The sequence below is a fragment of the Aythya ferina genome, assembly GCF_964211825.1.
Source record: "Aythya ferina genome assembly, chromosome: 5".
In the NCBI taxonomy this organism is placed as follows: Eukaryota; Metazoa; Chordata; class Aves; order Anseriformes; family Anatidae; genus Aythya; species Aythya ferina.
Genome location: NC_140301.1, coordinates 1548277 through 1573060, shown reverse-complemented (window position 1 = coordinate 1573060; position 24784 = coordinate 1548277). Strand labels below are relative to the sequence as shown.

Sequence of the window (24784 nt, the reverse complement as noted above, 5' to 3'; positions counted from 1 at the left end):
TGGCCATAAGGCTACTTTAAGTGCTTCTGAAAAATGACAGAGTTTTAGATGGGCAGTTATGTAAAATAGTTAAGCACTCCTTATTGTACCCTAGTTCCTCAGAATGCTTCATCTGAGTTAAATTCCTCTGTAGGTGCACAACCAGACCCCTTTAAAAAAGGTATATTCAGTTGTTCAGGATGTCGTTGCGTGGGAAAAGGAGAGTGGTGTTGGAGCAGAACCTGAATGTTGTGTGTCTTCTCAATAAGATGTAATGAAAGCCTTTCAAGTAAATGAGGAGATGTGTATGAATTCTGTAGGATTAGTGAATTTTAGTTTTAGAAGATGTGTAAGAAATGTACTTGATATACCATAAAAGTATTTACAGTAGATTATGTCTGAAAACAGATTCACTTTGAGCTTTTGAAGAGCTTTTGAGCTTTTTTGCATTTTTGAAGAAGTCTGGTGCAATACTGCAGGAGCTAAAGGAACCCAAGGCAGCTAAGTTTACTGATTTGTAGAAGTATTGTGTTGAGATCAAGAATAATAACTGAAATTAGAGAAAAAATAAAGCAGGTAAAACTTAATGGTAGTACCTCTCTTGTTTATAGTAAAGTATTTTGATTGATTAGATTACTATATGGAGAAAACATCTAGGTTCTTATACATAATCGTAGGTATGCTTTCTGTGGAGTTACTCTGCTTTAGTGTTCCATGTTCTACCTGGAATCCTTTGTGGTGCTGATAGCAAATACGGTTTATGGCCAGGCTTTGTGGGTGCTTATGTTCTGAACTGTAACTGCTCCATGCCATACTGCTAGACAACTGCACAAGGAATCTGTGCTGGTCCACCTTGCTATTTCAGATTCTCCTCTTCCTTCACCAGCAGCAGATTGACAGAAAGAATTAAAAAATACCTATGGATTCCTGTCTTTTAATCTCAAATGTCTGTCTGTCTGTTGTGTCGCTCTGCCCCCCCAACCTCCCCCCGCCCCCCCCCCCCCAAAAAAAAAAGTATGCATATTTTCCAGTAATTTTTTAGTAAAGCAAATTGCATTTCAAAATTACCCAAACAGAGAAATCCTTTTTTCCTCTCACTCTGATTTGTTTTCATGCTAACATTGTATTTGTAAATCTTAATCCAGAAAAATGTCCTTTAGATTATTGTCATAGTAGCAAAATGTTTCAATAAAGTCTGTGGTATGCCTGGGCTTTATGGAATGGTGAGCAAGTGTGAAAGCATGCCCACTGCTTTTGGGACTCTACATGGGAAATAAATGATGTGATTACAATACGATGGATGAAAGTGTTATATGTATCTCAATGGTGTTCTTGGATTTTACAGATGCAAGAGAAATGAGCATGGTGATAAAGTGAGGTACAGACAGGATGTAAACAAATGGGAGTGGTAGAAAGATGGGGCTGTTTCAGGTCCAAATGTGAAGCTTGTACTGTAAGGGGGGATGTATAGAGGCTGGCAGACAGTTTGCAAATATGTAAAACTTCATTTACATTTAATTCTCATTGTTTTAGTCTGGGTACAAAACACACCAGAAATGAACTGACTCAAGACTGAAGTTATCAAAATGTCCAGTGTTTATCTGGTTTAGATGTTAAAACTTGATCCATTATTATGGAAGATGTGTTCTTTATCCATTAATTATCTGTTCTTTTCATTCTTGTCTTTGTGTCACCTGTAGGGTGACCAGGAAACATTTGTAGTCTTTCTTTATTGACAGTTGCTGCATCTAATTTTTAAGAGAAGTAATTAATCTTGAATCACTTTTAATTTACCAGATTTAAAGGACCAGTAGAGCGTAAAAGTAAAAAGACAGGTTCTTCAGTATGTTCTTAAGAACGATATATTTAAGGTCTCTTAAAATGCAGAATTTAAAGGTCGAATGTAGCCTTTGTAATAAAGGAAAAACAAAGGTTTTGACTGTAATTCAGCTGTCATCAGACATGTCCTCTGTATCCTTCAGGGTGCTTTAAACACCCTGGATAAATGTACTACTCTGGCCCTGTACCAACTTTTTCTGGTTGTCATTTCTACTTTTATAAATGCTTTTTTTTTTTTTTTTCTTTTTTTTAAAAATGAGTGAGTGATCCACAAAAGTAGGAACAAACTCTCAAAGGTAAATGCTACCCTAATAACACACTATTTTTAAGACAGTGTGGTTTTGGACATGTTCAGAAAGTTATGTTAGACTTGTGTTAGGAAACATAAATAGAAAATAGTAATTTGGCCATTCCATGAATGGCTGTTTATAAGCAAGCTCTGTTTCAATGAGGGAACAAACAGTAACTTTTAAAATTTAAACTTTGTTACTAGAGAAGCATTTCTGTGGAGTTGGTCTTTGAAAATAACTAATCAATCCAAAACCTACGTGAGACAGAAGAGAGGAAAACACAAACTTATTTTCCAAAACAAACAAGAATGTAGTGACTCTGCTACAGAATTCCTTGTCATTCCTCTTTTCCTGCCTGCATCAGGTCATCCGCCAGAGAAAAGCATTCTTGGTGTTCATCTGGCCAGGGCCATCCGTCTCTATTATGGCTCCAGCAGTTATCCTCTGTCTACAGTAGGCTGGAAGATACAGGGTGAGGGTGAAAGCAATGTGATTGCTGCAATAATGACAATTCTTGCTTTTCCAGGCCGTTCAAAGCAGAAGGGGGAAATATTCATCTTTTCCTGTAAAGCAGCTGCGACCTTTACAGAGACTCACACCAAAAGATGGAGGGTATAATTTCAGTCTTTAGGTCAACAACAAAAAAAAAAAGTTGTAGTGGTTTTAGTATTTAGTAATTTAAGTATACTACGTGTAATATACATATTTAAAATGCTGCTACTATTCTGTGGTACTGGCATATCGCTTGATGCTTTTTAAGGAGAATTAAGCATTCAGTTGAGAAACAAGAAGACTGACTCAGATTAAAGCTAACCTACTGAAAAGAGGGTGGTTTAGGTTGGATATTAGGAAAAAAATATATTCACTGGAAGGGTTGTGAAGTATTGGAACAGACTGCCCAGAAAAGTAGTTGAGTCACCATCCCTTCAAAAAGCATGTTGATATAGTGCTTAGTGACAGGGTTCAGTGGTGGATTTGGCAGGGCTAGGTTAAAGGTTGGATTAGATGATTTTAGAGATCTTTTCCAACCTGAATGATTCTATGAAAAACTAAACAGATATGATTAATTTTAAGAAGGATTAGTTATTCTGAGGTAACTTAACATGTAGGTGCATGACCATTTGTACCAGCACAAGGAAGGGGACCTTCTGGGGGCCTTAACTCCTTGTATAGGTGATGCATTGCTGCGTTCAGTCTTCAAGCTGCCTCATATGTGTGGAGTGTTTTTAGTGTGTTGTAAACTCATCAGTCTTACGTATTGAGTTTTCAAAATACATGTTCATATTACTGAATAAGTGTATCATAATTATTGTGTAATTGGAATTATTTTAAGTATTTAATTTAGGTATCGATTTAATTATTGTTGAAGTATATCAAAAGCCATGAGATGAAAACATAGCTTAACGCTATAGGTTGAAGCAGAGAGGAACAATATGACCAAGGATCTAGTGCTGCAAACATTTGAATTGAAATAGTGGACCAGTTTGTGATGTTAGAGTTAGCACCAGGTTCACAAGGTTGAAATCAGACTTAAAGCTTTGTAATGGGGGATATAATTGGGTCAGCCTGTGTGGATTTTGAGCCTAACATTTTGACTCTATTGACAGTTTTCTAAAGTATTTTTGCAAATTCTAATCGGAGAGGGTTGTCGCACACTGGAACAGGCTCCACAGGGAAGTAGTCACTGCACCCAGCCTGTCGGAGTATAAGAAGCGATTGGACTGTGCCCTTAGTCACATGATCTAAAACTTTGGGTAGACCTGTGCGGTGCCAGGAGTTGGACTGATGATCCTTATGGGTCCCTTCCAACTTGGGATATTCTATGATTCTATGGATCTCCTTGCACAATGCCTTTGAAATCTCTAAGTGTAATTGTGGGGGTGGAGAAGTTGCTTAGAACTTTTAATATCCATTTACCTGTGCTGGATTAAAAGCTGATAAACAGTGGGCTTAAGAACATGTTTATTTAAAATTAAAACAATTGTATCACTTAAAATACTTTTTTAATTGACTTGGTAATTTTCCTTCTTATTTTCCTGTCTTCTTCGTGTTCCTAGCAAAAAGACAAGCCTAAAATTATTTTTTTCTTCAGAAAAAGTTGTAGTAGGAGATGCCTCAAGTTAAGAGCTCAAAATTATTCTGCTCATTATATTAGTGCTTAGAAAGTGTTTTTTTGTTTTTTGTTTTTTTTTTTACCACAACTGTACTGTAAAATGCTTTCTTATAAACATATTTTTTGGTTCAGGCATTCATAATGAATTCTAGGTGCTTCTTTTTCCTAATTAACTACAATACAGCTGCAGAGGTACCTGTGTTGAGTAACAGCTCATGATGCTCTGACAGAGTTAACTAAGTAAACTCTCTTTCAAACAGTTGCTTTCTTCCTCCAAAATGCAGTCAAGTACATGTCAGATTTGTTCTCTTTTGTAGGTTAGTAATTGCAGCAATGTCCGAAGCGGTGGAGGACTTCTGTTTGGTGCTTTGCTCATTCCAAAGATATTTTTAGCCACTGTGTTGCTTTCCAGGAGCATGTACCTGCTTACCTGGCTGTATCAGAGAAACTGGCCCTTGAAGAAGAATTTTTGCAGGCCTGGCAAAAGCATGGAACATGACTAGCCCAGCTGGGGGGATGAGTGAGTTGCAAGCTGTAAGGGCTCTGAGATCCACTGTTCAGAATGCGTAAGGTGAAGGGAGCTTTTAGACTGGAGATGGTAACGTAGCTCTGTGATTTCTCTCTTTGCTTGCTGTGTAAAAGTTTTTGGCCTTCCCGTTCTTTGTTAAACATAGTGCTGCCAATATGCCTTGCCTAGATCAGTGGACTGGACATCTTGGAGCAGGTGAAGAAACTGCTGGAATGTAGTTGTGGTTTCTCAAGGGGCAGATCTGCAATAATTTGTTATCATTGAAAAAATTGAAACTTCCGGTCAGTTGAACTAGAGTGTCTGAGTGTTTCTATACTGTGGTACTTCAGAGATAAAATCAGACTACTTTTTGTGACTTAAGCTACCAAATTTAACTATATTTTCAATTGGTGGAAACTTATACCCAATCAGTTACACAGACTTGGAATGCACACTCCAAAGTTTGCATAGCAGTAATGTGATAGACAGTAGTCACTTGTGTGCATTTTGTATAGTCTTAAATTGCTGATGCTACATGAAGTTTGAGAATTGCAGCTTTAGGCTTAATCATCCAAGTCATTTTGTGAATGTGAACATGTTTACTATTGCCACTTGCTGCTGATCTCTTTGCGTTTCCTCTGTTACATGATTTGTGAGAATTATTTATAGAGCGTGGACATTAGAAACTACTAGTGATTGTTTTAAGTCTCGATAAGCTGTTAACTGTGCTTGGCAGCCAAAGTTTGCACATCTGTTATTTAAACTCTTGACTTGAAATTTGTAATTTTTGCTTACTGATTCGTGCTGTTGTTTTCTTTCTTCTCCGTTTGCAATAATGGAATTCGAAAACTTCAAGTACAGTATACATGAAGTTTGAGCTTAGCTTTAAGTTTCAATCTCTGAAAGCTTTACAAAGACTGAAACAGGAGTTAAATTTTGGGAGAGTCTTCCCTCGTTTGAAAACAAAATGTTTCTTTCACTTTGTCCTCTTAAGGCTAGTAAAATGCCTGCTGTGAAATTTTAATGAACTTAGTGGTTCAAAGCTGAAAAATGGCAAGCCACATCTAAAAGCAGTGTTAAGATGTATGTGCTTTTGCATGACAATATTGCATCAACATGTATCTATATAGATCACCAATTTGATATGTTTTGTTTAAGGTACATGAGGAAAATGCTTATGTAGAACAGCTCTCTGGAATGTCTGCAAATATCCAACCTGTTTGTTATTTATATGTTAGTATTATAAAAACTGTTTTCCAAGTCTGGTCTAAAACGTAGTCGGAAAATTCCTACCACGGTAGGAATTCAGGAATGTAGGTTTCAGAATCTCATCTATACAAATGGGAGTGTGGGATATATGGAGTGACATGGGATGAAAGTGTCAGTGTTTTAATATTTTAGAAGGCTAACATTTAAAATTGCAATTTTTTAATATAATATAGAACATACTTTGAGTATCCCAACGATTTGACCAAAAGACTAACTTGAGAAGAATTGTGTGGTAAATAATCATAGAATGGTTTCCCAAACTGCAGCCTTAAGTATCCATTTGCTTTTCTGTTTATGCAGTGGAGGGCCTGCAACTCAAGTTATTAAGCTACTATCATGCGTACTTCCAAATTTCTTCATTTTCTCTTCTTTTATGGATAAATAAAAAAACCTCAGTGCTTCAGATTCAGAAACCAATTAATTTGATGTCTGTAGTTGGAAAACATTTGTATGCATAATGCTCATTGGTGCATTTTGGTGGTGTGATAGGTACTGAGGAAAACTCTCTTCTATAAGAGAGTTTTACTTTTAAGAGTTTAAGGAATAAGTGAAGTCAGTAATTTTATCCCTTTATTATTTCCAGTTGAATGCTTCAAAATGGGTTCATACTAATATAAACTTTCCTACAGAAAGTAATTGAGCCAAGAAGGAACAGCTTCATACAGAACTGGCTACCTTCGTAATTTATAAATGCAATGCCAAACTGAATTACAGGATTATATGTTAATCTTGCACTAAAGCCATTTCAGGTAAAATACTTACCTTTGCAGGGCCTTTTTAATATAACAAAGGAATGTATAGTATGAATTTACTTCCTGAACTGTTTTTTATACACTTGCTTTTTTTACTTCATGAAATGTGGTCTGTGGTTACATCCCAACTTACTAACATCTTGTGATGACTCAGTAATGATTTAAATGTTAACATGTTAATCGAGAACTTGTTCTGTTGTTACAATGGTTGGAGGGTGTTCCTTTTCAAGTTACTCTGCATGTGGTGGTTTGGAATTTAGTAATTCTTTTATTTACACTATAAAACTGATTTCATGGGGAAAAAAAAAGTTACTATTTTAAAGAATTATGACTTGTTAATTTTGTTTTTATATACTATAGGATATGTTTTGGAGTTGCAGACAGAGTATCTTTGCTGAAATGAAGAAGAAATTTTCACAGGTAGACAGATGAAATCAACTTTATTTAATAACTAAGATACATAGTAACAGCATGAGGCTGTAGCACTGATTTCTAAGCATGAGCTGAGAAATGAGCATTCTAAGCCAGAGCATGAGCTGTTGAATTCTTTTGCATGTTCTTGAATACCGAGATTATGTACATATTAAATGCAGTCTTACTTAGTTTGAAGCTTCTGCTGTTATGTTCATATGCTTTTACATTGTGTTTCTGTAGCCTTCTAGTTTTTCATCAAAAAATATAATTGTGTATTATCAATTGTATACCAAATTATGTGGTGATTTTTTTTTTTTTTTTTTTTGTTTACCCTGTGGACTTGATTCGATAATGGTCAGGCAAAGTAGTTCAGAGGTTGATCACTGGCCAGTATTTCCTTTTACAGTATTTTTATTGTTAAGAAATCCCAAATAAGATGTTTGTGTAGACTGATAATTCAGATGGTGTATGTGAAAGGTAGATATGAACAGAGTTGAACTGAGGTTGTCTTTGCTTCACCTATTTACTGTGAACATGAAACAGTGAAAGCTCAAATGATGGCTTAACATCTTTTGCAATACTATCCCTGAGTTAAACCAGTTCACTCTGTCAGAATTACGTCTGAACGAGGAAGAGAGGATTTGTCTGGCATGGAACATCCAGCAACCCAACCAGCAAATCTCTGTAATCTTCTATAATTTGTTCTCTTAATGTTATTTCCTTTATGGAGTTCTCCGTCCATCAGATACGATGAGTATAATTATTTTCTGTATGAGTCAGAACTGATTTGTTATCAAAAGCAATGGAGAAAGCTTGAGTAGGAGGATTTGAATTCATAGGGATCTTCTGCAGAGAGAAAGGGAATGGTGGCGTTGATTATGAGAAGGCAGAACAAAAAGGAATTGAGACTCCAATTAGAGAACTTTTCTTCCTGCTGTAGTCATATAGGGTCAGTACAAAATTAGTGTGGGAACTATATAAACTAGAGTTAACATTTTTTTTCTAGATGGAACTGTATGAGTAGTACCAGATGCCTCTAAGCTCTGCACTGTTGGACCCAGAGCAATCCAAGGTCTGTAGGTTGGAATGGGAGGTGCTTTTATGAGTTTATTGATTTTTAGCTCCTGATGATTTTCTACAGAATAATCAGGAAAGTGGACTACTGAACTGGGCCATAAATTTCTCTTTCGTAACCATACCATGAAAGATTCAAATTGTATACCTATTGTTTGATCAAAAAAAAGGTGGGGGGTGCTCTGTGCTTGAAAACAAAGGGAAAGAATCCATCCTGAGGAGTAATCACTAGTGAAATTTAACTTTAGTCTACATACATCAAACTACTTTTACTCTTGAACTATATTTCCTTAAGGTGTAGCTAATGTTTCAGAGATAGTTTTGTATGTCTTCTTGGAAAGTAGTTCATAAACCTTGCATTCTGTAGTCAAGGTTATGTATGAAGCTGACAAGTTGCCGATTTGCTGGAAGTGGTACGTTGCATATTTTTAAGCATGCAGCTAATGTCCTGTGTTGAACTCTTCGGTGTCCTTCATAAACTTATTGTACTTGAAATTCTTAAGGGAAGTTGGGCTTTAAATCAAGAAAAATCAGTCTAAAGCAAGGTAACACAATATGGATTAGGACAGGGAAGAAGTGGCTGTATTTGCCTGTCTCTGTCAACTTCTTCCTCCTGGTGATAGGAATAGATGCTGCCATTACCTAATGTTTCATTTTTGAGTTGCATGAAGACTATTGGCTGATCTTGAAATTGTGGAGAATAAAGGGATCAGCTAAAATGCTTGTTCCTCTTAATTTAAGAGATTCAGTGTTTAAGACCATAAGGGACTGTACCACTTTGGTCATCTGTGTTGAGTGTGATTATGTAGAAATACACGGACCATTAAAGTTGTTTAGTTCTTTGTAGTTGTTTATTCTATAGTTGTTTGACATGGCCGACGGTTTTAGCATGAACACAGTTCTTGCTGTATATTAATGTTTTATCCACTGAAAGTGGCGATAGTGCTGCATGTATCTGTTTGCCTTTCTTGATGATCTGCTCTTTAGCCATGAAGTGAGATTTGGGTGGTCTGACATGCATTACTAATACTTCCTGTGTCACAAGTTGAAAAGGCTGACTCCTTGCGGACTAATTCTTCCTTTTACTGACCTCGTGCTTTCTTGTGTGACCTGTACTTAAATATTAGTTATTCTTTGTTTTAGAAGCGCAAGTCCTTTCGATAACTGAGATAATTGATTGTATTTCACTAGATCTTTGGCTTCCTGTTTTTTTTTCAGTGATGAAAATGCCATTTTCCTGGCTTATCTGGCTCTATAAAATTTTACCTCTATTCCATTGCATTCTTCACTCAAGATTGTTACTTTTCTGATTTCAGATATATTGAAGTTGCTGTTTTAGCTTTCTTTACTTTGTTGTGCTTTGAGAACTACATGGTTGCCATTGCTCAATGTTAATTTTCTTACTGTGTTTAAGCAGAAGAACTTCTGCGACTCACCCAGCAGCGGATGTGGTAAAAGAAAATTGATAGTGGCTTGATGAAGAGACTTTTTGTTTTAATGGATGTCTCCAAGCTTCCAAATAATCTTGGAAGCTGCGGTTTGCATTTTGAGAAATAACAAGAGGTGTATTTCTATCTCAACAGCATTTAGGACCATGTCAGAGCTAAACCAGCTTGAAGTGATGATTTGAAATTCTCTTCCTGATTCAAGAATCTTCTGTGTGCTTAAAGGCTAAAGTTGTGTGTTGAACTTGAGCAGTTTATTTCACCACATGTTGATCCACTCATCCAGATTCCTTCTTGTTCTATGAAAATGAAGCATATTTTGACATGTTTTCCAAAACTTGATGGTTCTTTACTTATGAAAGCAGACATAAGAGACCTAGGTCCTCTTTTAGGATCCTTAGGTCATAAAATATAATGCATTTAATTAGTGAAATCTTGTTTTCATTATTTTTTTTATTTAAGATACAAATTGTTGTTAGCTTTACTGACTGAATTGTTGTCTGCTGTCATTGTAGGTAGAAAGTGCTGCTGAGGAGCCCAGAGTGCTGTGTATAATACAAGATACCACAAATTCAAAGACAGTGAATGAACGTGTTACTTTGAACCTTCCAGCTTCCACTCTGCTTAAAAAGCTGTTTGAAGATGTGGCTTCAAAAGTGGGCTATGTGAATGGGACCTTTGATTTAGTGTGGGGAAATGGAGATAATGTAACTGATACGGTATGGCAAAAGTGCTTTTCATTTCCTGTTAATAACAAACATTTGAGGCTTCACATTACAGAAAAAATGTCAGCCATATTGCCTAGTGCATATTTCATAGTTAATTTTTTTCATTAATCCTAATAAAAACTTCTAGTATGTGCACCAGAGCAGGCTGACACTGCTATTTTGATTTGGCTGAATGTCACTGTTCTACATCCACATTTTAATGTCAAAATGTGCTTTTTCATTTGTGCTAGTTTTCATTTTCAGTATGTATTTTCAGTAATAGTTCATGTGATAATTAACCCCCTTTGTCAGTTTCCTTTGGTCGTATTTGAGAAACTTTCCATGTTTCTTATACCTGTCTGAATGTACTGTACCGAAAAAAGACTAACATTATTTCTTTGCTTTATTGTAAATCAGTGTTGTTTTTGGTTAATATGATTCTCAGAGATGCATTTAGAAAACTTTACAAGATTTTTTTTCAAGAAATAGCTTATTTCAAGACATGCTTGTGCTTGCTGAACTTTTTTTTTTTTTTTTTTTTTTTTTTTTTTTTTTTAACAAAAGTGCACGTAGGCTTTGTAGGATTTACTGTTCTGCAGGAATTTTGCAGACCAATGTCTTGGCTCCTGAGTAGATTGTCCATCTTCTGAGTATTAAACTGTACTATAGTACTTAATTTAAACTGTCTTTTAAACTGCCCCCAAGTTCTTCCAGTGTTAATGAGTATGTTTTGTTTCATCTTGTCTTAGTGTGCCAGAAGCTACTTCAAGCAATATACTTGGACAGAATCTGTTAATTGCATATAAATCTGTTTAAAAAAATAAAGCGCTTTATTTTTTTAACAGACTCCAATAGATCAGAACAGTGACAAAACTATTCTTGATGCTGGTTTTGAGCCAGGGAAGAAAAATTTTCTACATTTGACAGACAAAGATGGTGAGCAACCTCATATAAGATCGGTAGGTAAAATCTTTGCTCAGCTACGTAAGCTATAGTGCTCGGAGGATAGATGTATGCTATGTGTATTGCTCTTCTCATAATGTCAGAAAATGAAACTAAATTGGGCTATATGTTTCATATAAGCTACTACCTCAGGAACCTCAACGGGCTTTTAGACTGCTATGTAATGCTTCTAGGTTTATCCTGAATTAAGACCAATTCCACTAATAATGACTTATTTTTACTTTTTATTCATACTTGTTGAGTATTTACATGTATGTAATGCTTTGCTATGGATAATTTTGTAAGATTATATAATTAATCCGACGTGTTTAGAGATAAGTTTTAATAATATAGGTTTAATTATACTTGTTCCTTTTCCTGTGATTGTTTGAAAGCAATGTTAGGCCACTCATGGAATTTTCAGAAAAGATAGCGCTGTATCAACAGTAGAATTATCTGCTCCCAATTTTACCTTATTTAAAAATAATAATAAAAAAAAAGATCAGTGTTTCTGCAAGCAATTGTCTGCTGTAACAAAATATTGTAAGATTGCTGTTCCTCAAATATGTGATGTAGTAAAAGATAAACATAGGTAGAGTTTATTTAAATTGGGGATCAGGTAGACCAGTGATATATGGATGTTTATTACTCAGCTCTGATGTCAGCATAAGGCCTACTTAGCCTTTTATGGACTTCATTATCTGGAAAAGAAATGAAACCCAAGGTCAGAATTTGAGGATGATTTTGAAGGAATACTGAATTGTAGTTTTCATACCAAAAAAAGGAACGAGAATTGTATTTTGCATTTTAGCACTCTAAACTTGAGACATAAGAGATGATAAATTGCAAGCTTGCTTGTTGTATGTATTAGAATACTTTATTTGATTATACAGAATTGTAAAGGGTATTTCCTTCCACTAGCATAAATAATGCTTTCTGAAGGAGCTGGGAATTTGGAGGGCAGAATTGAATATTTATTACCCAAACAACTGTAAATCTGCTGTGTTAAAAGTGAAAAAAAGTATGGTATTTTAAGCTGATTTCTTAGCTGTGAGAGAAATTTTCTAGGTACTTCAGTAAAAAAAAAAAATATATATATATATATAATTTTTGCATAAAATAATTGCATTTCTGTTTTAGGAGGAATCAGGTACAACAGATGACAGTGTGCAAGACAGATTTATAGGCCCACTTCCAAGAGAAGGCTCTGTTGGCTGTACCAGTGATTATGTCAGTCAAAGCTACTCATATTCTTCAGTCCTGAGCAAATCAGAGACAGGTATAATGTTCTCTCTTGTAAAGGCATTACTAATTTGTTACTATTTTAGTATACTTTGAAATAGCAGCATCTTCAGAATTCTCAAAAGAAATCCCAATTTATTGGGAGGGGAGGGCAGGAGGAGGAACCACCATGCTGCTGATGTATTTTCCATCACATTTTCTATGACATCCTTGCACTATGGAAGAAGAAGAGCTCTATCTCATCCATATCTATTGACAGTGCAATCAGTGCAATTCAAACTGTCAGGGACCCTCAATTTCCATATTAATCCACTGCTGTGTCCCTGGCTGAGAAGTTGTGACTGTATTACCAAAAAGTATTCATCCCAAGCTGTGTTTTCAGTTGCAGCTCAATGAGTACTTGATGCCATTTTGTAAGAGGGGCTGTTCCCAAATCTTTGCAATCCAGATGTTAGCTATTGTCTTTCTCCTGCAGCCCCTCAGTTCTGGTTTCCCTGCTTACACTGTGATTGCCAAGAGATTCTGTCCACTGCCTGGCACCTCACCAGTGAGCAGAGACTCCCTCTGGAAGGGGGAACGCAGCTCAGTGCCAGGGCAGATCCCTCTTTGCTGTACAGAGAGGGGAGGACAAGGCAGCTTCTGCCCAGCCAGCCAGCAGCTGCTGCCACCTCCCACAGTCTGTGTGTTGCAGCCCTTCCCTCTCTGTTGGCTGAAAGGAAATGTTGCACAGTTGAAGTGGTTGCCAGAAGGGAAGAGTAAAAGAAGCTGCCTGGAATCTCATATTTTTCATGGTCATAGCTCTGTTTTGCTATCAAGATATGCACTCCCCAGTTGTGTATGAAGATTGACAGATACTAAATTCTTGTAACATCACAGGCATGAAATATTTGGGAGTATCCCTGTCAAATTTCATACTATTACAGAATCACAGAATTTCTAGGTTGGGAGAGACCTCAAGATCATCGAGTCCAACCTCTGACCTAACGCTAGCAGTCCCCACTAAACCATATCCCTAAGCTCTACATCTAAACGTCTTTTGAAGACTTCCAGGGATGGTGACTCCACCACTTCCCTGGGCAGCCTAAGAATCTGTTCTAGAGTCTTACTTCATGTTCTTACCCATCTTCTCTACAAACACTCAGCTCGTATTTTTTTTTCGGAGAAGCACTAGAATAGTGAGGTTGGAAGGGACCTCTGGAGGTCACCTGGTCCAACACCCCTGTTCAAGGCAGGTGTTCTTAATCCATTTGCTGAGCTGTTAATCCAAGTCCTGCAACATGCATTAGCATTTGCTTTTTATTTTTATATGTGCTATTATGTGTCCATAAAGTTGTAGCTCAGTAATAAGACTAATTCCTGGTTCTAAGCTTTTTTGAGCAGATACAAAGCTGACATATTACACCAGTTCATTCTTGCTTGAGATTTTTTTGAGATAGGAATGTTTATCTGCCGCATAACTTTTTGCGTGTGACAAAACTAAGAAGATTAGTTGTGTACAGAGTAATAAATAAAATACACACTTCCAAAGTTAGCCTCTTCAGAAAAATTGCCTGTTTGGCATGGAGTAGCTGCCTCTTCATTACTAATATGAAACTGAGATGTATTTAATACAGCTTCAGTGTATGAATAAGTGTATTTGCTTTATTACATGGTGCTTCAGTATATGTTGCTTGCTTATCAGCTGTTATTAATGTTATATACTTCGGAGAAAATCTTAAAATGACAGTAAGGTTAATACAGATATCTCCCTTTTCAGCTAACAAAACCCACTAATTTTTAGTAGCTTTTCTAGTTACTGTGGAAGATTTAGAGAGATGTATGTGCATTGGCACTTAAGATGTTCGGTTTATAGCTCTCAGGCTTTAATACAAACCAATACTGATACAAATTGTAACTACATTATAACTAGGATATTTTGTAGTTGATAGCTAGGCAGTAAGTAAGCTACTTTACAAAATTTTACAGAAGTCTAGAATTTGTTCATAAAAATACTTTACCTATTAAAACTATTTAGTGTTATCTGTGTCTCCATTGGTGGAGAAGTCAACGTTAAATATTGTTTATTGCTGTGAAATGTGATTCGTGATGATTAAAGTAGCTCTGTGTAATTCAGAGAAAACATCTGTGTTAAAAACTGTTTTTTTAATGCTTACTGAAGTAAGCAATTGTAAATTGCCTCAATTTATGTAGTACAAATGACAACAGCTGGATGTAGTTCTTGAGTAAACATGATCACAGTTGTCTTATTGTCAACATATTTTATGCGATGTGGCATCTTTTTACATTATTTCCATATCATTCTTTTTGTATTTATAGGCTATGTGGGTCTAGTAAATCAAGCAATGACTTGCTACTTGAACAGCCTTTTACAAACGCTTTTCATGACTCCTGAGTTTAGAAATGCATTATATAAGTGAGTATACATGATCAAAATACATTCCTAATGTCACAGTATGTACTATCTGTCCTGACACATTGTGGTAGAAAAACCTTTTAAATGCCTTCTCTTTTGCATATTGAAATGTATCTGAATGTTAATAGAAAACCTTGATTCCAAAGTGGATAGAATAGTTTGGATAACATGCAAGGATGCAGAAAAGTGAGTAGAGAAGTTATCCTAAGGGGAAAGGAGGAAGATTTCTTTTAATACTTGATACCAAACTGGGTAGGCTAGTACATGTTACCTGTTTAACATCTTCAGATTTTGCTGAAATACTAGAATATTATTGTTGTGGCATAGACTAGCTTTTTAAAGCTAGTCTATTGTTGTGGCATAGACTAGCTTTTTAAAGCTAGACTATGCCACAACATATATATATATATTTTTTTTTTCCACATCCTGGAAAGATCAAACTTCAAAAGGAGTGTGATACTAATTGGAGTTCATGTCTGTATTTGGGCAGTGAATGGCTTCAGAAGTATTTTACTTGTTTGTTTTATGTTTGTACTTTTAAAGAATAGCATTGTCATTCACTGAAGAAATGGAAAGCAATTTTGTTTAAGGAGAATTTTTGACTTGCTCCCAGTAACAGAGCTTCAGTTGACATCTAATCTGGCAGACCTCTTGAAATGCAATAAGTGCTGATTTAAATGTCTTTTTCAGTAATATTTTCAAGTCGTTGTTAATTGTTAAATATCTAATGTTGCGAATAGATGGGAATTTGAAGAATCTGAAGAGGATCCTGTGACAAGTATCCCATACCAGCTTCAAAGGCTGTTTGTTTTACTGCAGACCAGCAAAAAAAGAGCAATTGAAACAACAGATGTTACACGGAGTTTTGGATGGGACAGCAGTGAGGGTAATATGCAGCTATTAAGCTTGTGTGATTTACTTCAGTAGTCCCCTCTTAGGGGCCTAAACTGCTGCTGATGGGGAAAAATACCTAAATAATTAAAAATGATTATTAGAATCCACTTCGGATGGAAGCAAAATGGCCTAAGTTGTTGTTTGGTTGTGATTTGTTTTGTTTTTTAAAATAAATATCTGAGAGGTTTAGGTCATTAAAGTAAAATACCTTAGTTTTGTAATTAACCTGTCATTGCAGTTATAAATGTTAACTGTTTCTTAAAAAAAAAAAAAAAAAAAAAATCTCTTCAGGAGAAACTTGCATCTGTTTTGAATCATGAGTGTCAAATGAATGCATTCCAGTGAAGTAGAAAATTATATTGAAAATTCCATAAAATCAAACTCTTTTGCACATAATATAATTTTTCTCCATAACCTGTTAATTTTCCATGGAGTAATTACACAACCGGTGTTCTTACACTTAATGGGGAGTGAGGGGAAAACACATTATTGGATTCTGGAGAATCACCATGAAATAAGTCAGAACCAGTTTATTTTATAATTTCGAATGGTGCATGTTAGCACTTCTGTATACTTATTTATTGTTATATACAGAATTCTTGTTTATACACACTGAGCAACTTGGTTGTCTTTTTTTTTTTTTCTAATTTAATTTGAAAGCTAACTGCTTGTAGAATTGAATGCTGTCCCAATAGTGATTAATGTTGTAAACACCTTGGAAGAGGCTTGAAAACAAATTGATAGCTTTAGGAAGCATTCTGAGACTACAGTTAGTATTGGGTAAATAACTTCTCTTGTTTTAAAATAAAACTCAATTTCTAACAGCATGGCAGCAACATGATGTACAGGAGCTTTGTAGAGTCATGTTTGATGCTTTGGAGCAGAAATGGAAGCAAACAGAACAGGTAATTGTATCAAAACTTTCACTCATTCAGCGGTGTGTTTTTTTTTTTTTTAAGGATGATTGTGAAAAATGTGAACTCTAAATTCTAAGTACAAGATTATTGGTGGTCTACAGCAGTTACTAATTTTCTTGTTTGTATGGTATCTGTGCTACTAAAACATATTTTTGCATGTTAATTCTATTTTCATCTCCAATTAAAAGTGGAATATTCTGAACTCTGGATATTCTTTATCTGAAGCACTGAAAGTGCTTATGTAACTCCTTTTGTGATAACTTCCTTGCTATCAGTATTTTTTAGCTATATTGTGGGCTCTTGCAGCTCAAGCCCTCTCTTCTAACACAGAAGACAGTATATTCATAACACATTCTACATTCTGATGAGTAGCTAAGTTGTCATACAGCCAGCTTCCATATTTGTAGATTGGCAAATATCTCTATCTTTCTCCACCTCCCTCCAGAGATGCAGGGAAAGAGTGTAATATCAGTGTTAAAAATGTCTGCACGATCAGGCATTCTTTTTTAAAAAACAGACTTAATTTTGATAGTTTTCTAGTCATTCTTAAGATGTGTCCATAAAGGATACCTTGAAGCTTAATGTAAAGTGCTTTGAGAAGCTGTTTTTACGCGTGTGTTCTGCAGTGGTGGGGTAGGGGAATAGGGGAGAGGATCAAGAGATGCTTCCTGCTAGGAAGTGACAATTCTAACTTCATAGTTATGCAGTTAAGACTTAAAATAATAATTTTTAAAAAATCTTGTAAAGCTAAAGAAACACTATTTTACACTTGTTTAAAGCACTGTTAAATATTTGTCTGTTTCAGGCCGATCTTATAAATCAGCTGTATCAAGGCAAACTGAAAGACTATGTAAGGTGTCTAGAATGTGGCTATGAAGGATGGAGAATCGACACTTACTTGGATATTCCTTTGGTCATCCGCCCGTATGGCTCCAACCAGGCATTTGCTAGCGTGGTGTGTACTATTATGCTGACTAATAGTGCATCCATACACACATAGAATACATAATGCGACAGTGGTATAATTTTTTACATGGTAAGTATCATCCTAGATACTCCATCTTGGGGTGTTCGTCTTTGTGCAGTGAACCAGCTAGCAAGTTCTAGAAGATTTTTTTTGGCTTTTTGGTTTATTTTTTGTTTTGTTTTTTCTTTTACCCTTCAATGAGTCCTACTGGTGCATGTATAAGGGGAGGGGAAATGCAACTTTATTGCCTTAGGGCTTCAGTAATCAATTATTTTCTTCCTGATAAAATTTTCATCATTGACCTGAGATATTTTTGAAATCACTAAGTTTTCTTTGGGTTGTTCTCTTTATTGAGAAAGCTGCTAAATTTTAATAGCATTGTTGAAAATCTTAGTGGAGGAAGAGAAGATTGACTTAGAATTTTTTAGTTAACTTGCAGTGTTGTTGCTGTGCTTTTTAAGGTTCACATCTGAAATACCATATGTTTTTAGCAAGAAATTAAATAATGAAAAAAAAAATCCTATTGTATATTGATATTCTTGATCACTTTTGCTCCAACATTACTGATGTTGGCAAGCATATATATTAGTAAATCTGAGAAAGCTTTTTATTTTTTCCTAGCCCCTGAAAAGGAATTTCATTACAAACTGAAATTCCACTGTTGTGGTTCAAAATATCTGTAATATTGGTGGAGTTGTGAGAAAGAGTTAGAATGAATTGAAGCCTTTGGGTAAAGGTTGTTTTAAACAATCACTTGTTGCATAATTGGCTTACCAAGGTTATTTATTATAGACAAATTATTTTTGCCTTTTGTTTTTAGCATGTTAGCATTTTTTAAGCACAAGTGTGTAGTTCTTAACAGAATACTGTTAAAAAAAAACTATCAGAATTAGGTTAAACTGCAATGTAGGTTCAAGATACTTAGTGCTTTAAATACTAATCTTGAGTAGCAGTAAAGATATGAAGGACATCTATCTCACAAAAGAATTCATGTTAGTGAAATCTTTTGAATTTTTTTTAGGACTGCAGTAATTTTTTTTCATACCCAGAAATATCCAGCTATTCAAAACCGTGTTTTGAGCTGTAATTCCAGTGATTGTGACCTTTTGTATAGATTGCTTCCCTTTTCATATTTTAACATGTTTCTACAAATATTTCCCAAAACGAGGTTTTTATTGTAATTTTTATTCAGTGGAGTTTTTTCTGATCTATTCAAGAAAATAATGAAATCCTTACTTTATAATTGCATTCTGCATTTAACAATACATTGTACATGTCTCAGCTTGAAATTTTCTTCACTAGAGAAGGAAGAAGTATATAGCAGAATGCTGTAAAAAAAAAAAAAGTTCTTTGTATATTTGTGAAAATGACGGAAGCTTGAACAATCAAGAATTTAAAATACAGATTACTTTTTGGTAGCATTTGACAATTCTCCTGTAAATCAGCAATTACTGGGTTTACTCTACAGTGACGAAAATACTTCTAAGACTTGTTACTGAGTTACATGGTTTCAATTTGTACTGATGCTTCAATTTTTGAGCTTTTTTTTTTTTTAAAATTCCTACTCTGATTATATTCAGTTGATTCTCCCCCCTGCATTTGTCTTATTTATAGCAGATGTAATTTTTAGTTTTTAGTCTTCAGCAGTGGGGAGATATGGAGGATACTTGCTTTTGGAGAAGGGAAAGATCGCCTGTTTCTAAATGGAATTCTCTGAAGGTAGTATCCTCCATTGATCCGTAGATGGTGATTTAGTAGGTGTAGGTAAAAGGGTATTTGTGAGAGATCAAAAACTTCACACATGCGCTAATAGGGCTTATAGAAGGGAATATAAAACTTTTTAGACCTTGCTAGTCAGCTCCTGAGGGAACTTGCAGCAGGCGACACAACCCAAGATAGGGGATCTAAGGAGGATACTACCTTCAAAGAACTCTAGTTAGAGGTAAGTGATTTTCCATTACTTTCTTATAAGAGAGAATCGATGTATGAACTTTAAGGTTAATCCGTAGAATGCCACGTAAAGTGTATTATCCCACTGTTCGACATTGTGTACTACCAAAAAATGTAGATACCTGAGATGTCGCATTTATCTATAAATATACATGTATTACTTCTTAAATGGCAGCACTGAAGAACTTCTTGGAAGGATAATGTTATGTTTTATTTCCTAATATGAAGAAACTATAAAAATACTCAGTACGTTCTTAAGGTTTGCATTTTGATTTTTTGATTCTTTATTTCCCAAGTTCGTGTCATATAATAGAACTGCTTAGCTATAACCTTGTTCAGGCACTGAGATCTTGTCAGTATGTATCTCAAGATTTAATAATTTTTTTCAGTAACTGCAGAGTTAGAGGGCATGCTTTAAAAAACCTTAGGTGGTCTCCTGGAGGTCAGCAGAGATACAGACATAATATATAGCTTCTAATTAGATGTGGGTAAACAGGAGCAGCAATTCACATGGATTTTGTTGATACTGGTATGCCTGAATTTAACAGTATTAGACAGAAGCTCAATTTTTTTTTCTTTTACTCTAAGTCATAAAAGTATTGACAGATAACAGCTGAGAGGAGTGGTTGCACTGAGAAATTAGCTGGCATGCTGAAATTTATGCTAGAAAGAAGCAGAAATGCTTTATAACACCAGACAACTAGTGCTAATTCCAGTAGTCTGGAGGTGTGGCAAATACATTTGTTTTAAGTGTTTTGAGTGTTCATCATCTTTTGTTAGCTTTTTTACTGAGGGTGTAAGAGTGGATTTAAGTAGAATTATGATGACAACTGCATGAACTTGCTTTCAGTGTAGTGTCATTGCCAAACTATTAAGGGTAATTTGAAAATAGGTGACTTAAAAAAAGGAAATATGTCTTAGAAATCTAACTTAGGTTGGTAACAAGGTCTTATATTTTTAATTGTGTTTATTCTTTGGACATGGAAAAACTAGATGAACTCTGAAAATCTGAGATGGAAATTTGTTCATAGTTTTTTCCAGTAAGTTTTACCTAATGGTTATTCATTCATTGTGTAGCATTTCATAAAGATTCTACTCCACCTGTTCACATTTAAACAAATGCTTGCAGTAAGATATCTGTGGAACTACTGGCTATATTTGAATGCCTCTTTATGGAGAAAACTATATCTTAAGTGCCTATCGATGCCTCACGATAATTAGTTTGAACTGTTTGCTATGGCATCTTACTATGCTAAGTGTTCAAATATTAAGAACTAGAGATAGTCTAGAAGTTCCTTCCAACCTGTGTTCTCTTGATTCTGTGACCTACAAAAAGGATTAAACTGAAAGATTAAATGAAAACATACTTATCTAATGATTCATCCCCTATGGTATGGTTTGAAGTGTGTATGTTAAGAATGTTAGAAATATTCAGTAGCTCTGAGACTACCTGGCAATTACCTCTTGAAGGTAATAGTTACTCTAAAAGTAGAGTCTTACAGTTTGGGGGGCAGCACAGCATAAAAGTTTTATCACTGATTTTGTTGAGAAAACTATCAGTAATAAGAATAGAAGATTGTGAAATGTATTAGAATAGGAATTGTATTAAGAAATGTCCTAATAAAAACTAACTTTGGTGTAAAGATTACTTAGGAGAAAATTGGAAGAGATATAAGTCAGAAAACCTGAGGAATATTATGTTTCTCATAAAATGATCGAAAAACATACGGATATTTATACAGCTCCAAAATAATGAAGTTCTCAAGAGCTTTAATAACGTTTTTTAAAGTACAGCTTACTATATGTGGTAAGCAGTGAAACCACTAATATAATGTCGTGTAATGATACTTCATTCAGTTTTTGAGGGGTCTAAAGGAACTATCAAAATCTGTCATTCAAGTTTTGTAGTTTTCAGTGACTGAAATAATTTTTGTTTGTATCACCGTACATACGTTCTGATTTATACCTGCACCGTAAACATTCTTTAAAAAATCAGGTAACATCTTTTTCTTATTAGGAAGAAGCACTGCATGCTTTCATTCAGCCTGAGATTCTTGATGGCCCCAATCAGTATTTTTGTGAGAGGTGTAAGAAGAAATGTGATGCAAGGAAGGTAAGCACTTTCCAGATCGTTTGTGGAAAACTATTTTTGCTAGATACTGATCCTGACAGTGGTGGTAACATAATAATTGTCTTTACTTTGTTTAGGGCCTGCGGTTCTTGCATTTTCCATATCTGTTGACATTACAGCTGAAGAGATTTGACTTTGATTATACCACTATGCACAGAATTAAACTCAATGATCGTATGACGTTTCCAGAGGAGTTAGACATGAGTATTTTCATCGATGTCGAAGATGAGGTAAAGTTTTTAGTTTTGGAGAAAAGTCTTTGACTTTCTTGAAGCTCCTTATTAAGGAAATCAAACTGTCAGTCTAATAAAGCTATTTAAACATTCATCTTCATAAAATTTCTTTTAGCTATGATAGTGTTTTAATTTGAAATTTCAATATATATCTGGATTTTCCTTCCTTTTTGAAAAGGAGGCATGTTCTCTAATTGATACAGGATTTCCATGCTTCCCATAAAGAAGTTGTTTCTGATTTCTTATCTTCACGAGAAACTTAAAAGCACAAGTTGCTAGGCTTTTCCACATCCTGCAAATCCAGCGTGCAGCATACTTAAATTTGTGTTTAAATCTGTCTTGCTTACAAGTGATAATGAAAATATTTTGTAACTTCAAATGCTGAAGTTAGTCCATAAAACATTAATAATTAATAAAACACTAGTCATTTTTACTGTAATACCTTGACCCTGTCCAGTGAGTTAAAATGGAAGACATCTTTTTACTGTGGATGAAAATACTTCTGGTCAAATCAGTTCTGATCAACGGGGTATGTTTTAATAGGACTTATTAGACCTACGAGTATTTGAATGAACTTCGTAAATGGAATAGGCTAGTATCTGATATAAGCTTGCCATTTTGCAAATATTTTCATTTCTTGTTCCATGCAACTTTAAATGTTGTATAACAGTAGTGTTTGTCTTTTTTTAAGAAATCTCCTCAGACTGAAAGTTGCACTGATAGTGGAGCAGAAAATGAAGGCAGTTGTCACAGTGATCAGATGAGCAATGATTTTTCTAATGATGATGGAGTCGATGAAGGAATCTGCCTTGAAAGCAACAGTGCAGCAGAAAGAATATCTAAAGTTGGCAGTGAAAAGGTATGTTTAAAAAATGTTCTGGGTCTGGTTGGTATGGAATTAACTTCACAGCAGCCTGTATGATGCCAAATTTTGGAATTGTTACTAAAACTGAAAACACCAGTATTTTAGCTCTTGTTGAATAGTGCTTGTGCAGTGACAAGACTTGCTTTCTTGCTCTGCCCCTGCTATGATATGGCTAGAGGTGGGCAAGAAGCTGGGAGGGTCACATAGCTGGGACAGGTAACCCAAACTGATGAGAAAAATATGCTGAGCTGTATCCCATGCCATGTAATGTCATCTTCAGTAAGTTAAAGCTGGTGATCTGATTATCGCATGACGGTGAGTGAATGCCTTTGCATCACTTCTTTTCCTTTGCTTACTAAACTTCCTTCATCTCCACTGACAAGTTTTCTCACTTCTGCTCTTCTGGTTAATTCCAACATTCCACTCAGGGAGAGGAGAGAGTGATTGAGTGGTTGCTTAGTTGCTGAAAGGAGTCAGTCCACCACAAATATAAATAATTATAAATATAAATAATTGTTACTTAACAAAAGAGAAGCCTGCATTTTTATTCAAATTTCAAAAATTGACACAATGGCAAAGGAAAGCATGCAACTGATTGCAAAATGATACAGATGAGGCCAGGGAACTGTTAAACAATCTCATCCGGAGTTAATATAAAGAAATCAGGCTGCCAGTCAGCCTAGGCTAGCAGTCATATTTTTGTGGGACATAGTTGCTGAAGGTCTTAGAGAAACTTAATTGAGTTTTCTTGCCAGTAGAAAATTCTTTGAATCTTAAGTTTTATGTTAATGTATGCAATGGATACCTCAGGTACCCTCATTCAGTGAACACATTGGAAATTTGGCCAATAATTTTTATTCTGATTTGTTAGAAAGCTGATTGGCCATGACTGTTAATTTTCATTGATACTGAAAGACTTGGATTTTAAACTGTACGTCTGTTCGTCTTTACGTTTACCTTAAACTATTTGAGAGGGTTTTTTGAGTGTTCTGACTACTGTCCACTAGCTGAAAAAAAATTACTTGATAGTCGCTTGATTAGAACAAGGACAGAGTATTGTAATGTATCTGATGCAAATGTCAAGGCCTACTTCTGACAGTAGCTTTGGCCAACTACAGTAAGTTTAGCTGCTTGTCAAGACAAAACAGGCTTAACAGTTACCTTGCCAACTTTTTGGGTTAAGGTATCTTAATGGATGCAGTATAATTTAAAGTATTTCTTCTATGTAATCTAAAAATACTTATTTCTTGTAACACCTATGTGAGTCAGTATTGTTCAGCGTTTTTTAATGTGTACACAGCAATGTGGTATGTCTTTTAATACCTATCTTTTCATTGATGAAAACGGTTCTTAGCATGTTCAGGGTGTTGTGAGGGAAGTTAATGAAGAGTGAATACTGAAAGCTGTTACTGTTTTGCATTATATGTTAAGGGGCAAAAAGCAGTACATAGCAGTATGGTAAAGAAGTAACAAATTCTAAGAATTACAAAAACATAGTAGATGCATGTATAGTTGGAATGAACCAATATAGTTCTGAGTCTGCTTGCCATCCTAATGAAAATGTTCATCCTTCAACTGAGTACTTGCTGTAAAACTTACTGTTCTATGGTTTAGGAATAGCCTTTTTTTTTTTTTTTTTTTTTAAGGCACTGGTAATTGTTTTGGTGGTTGCTCTTTGGTGTTACTGATTTTTTTTAAACATATGTAGTATGCATTTTCAGGGTTTGTTTTTTAGCCTGAGGATTATTTTCAGTAATGCTTAATGCAAGTTCATATCCTGTTGTGTTATTTTGCTATTTCCTCCTGGGTATGGAAATGAAATAAATTGGTATGTTTCTGT

At 35.2% G+C, this 24784-nt stretch overlaps 1 protein-coding gene across 4 annotated transcripts in view; it reads left to right on the top strand.

Annotated features, from left to right (window-relative positions):
- The window catches only part of USP47 (ubiquitin specific peptidase 47), a 51755-nt gene that overhangs the window by 5474 nt on the left and 21497 nt on the right, over window positions 1–24784 (top strand). For 2 of the 4 annotated variants that reach the window (XR_014693216.1, XM_084519775.1), the window contains exons 2-12: window positions 7111–7170; window positions 10199–10402; window positions 11236–11349; window positions 12473–12611; window positions 14891–14987; window positions 15728–15873; window positions 16707–16786; window positions 17604–17753; window positions 21733–21828; window positions 21924–22076; window positions 22771–22938. Coding sequence is in view for 3 of the 4 variants with exons in the window: in XM_084519775.1 (XP_084375901.1) it covers window positions 7111–7170; window positions 10199–10402; window positions 11236–11349; window positions 12473–12611; window positions 14891–14987; window positions 15728–15873; window positions 16707–16786; window positions 17604–17753; window positions 21733–21828; window positions 21924–22076; window positions 22771–22938 (1407 nt within the window). In the remaining variant the exon portion in view is untranslated. The remainder of the gene's footprint in view (window positions 1–7110; window positions 7171–10198; window positions 10403–11235; window positions 11350–12472; window positions 12612–14890; window positions 14988–15727; window positions 15874–16706; window positions 16787–17603; window positions 17754–21732; window positions 21829–21923; window positions 22077–22770; window positions 22939–24784) is intronic. The other 2 variants (XM_084519776.1, XM_084519777.1) reach the window with 1 other exon arrangement.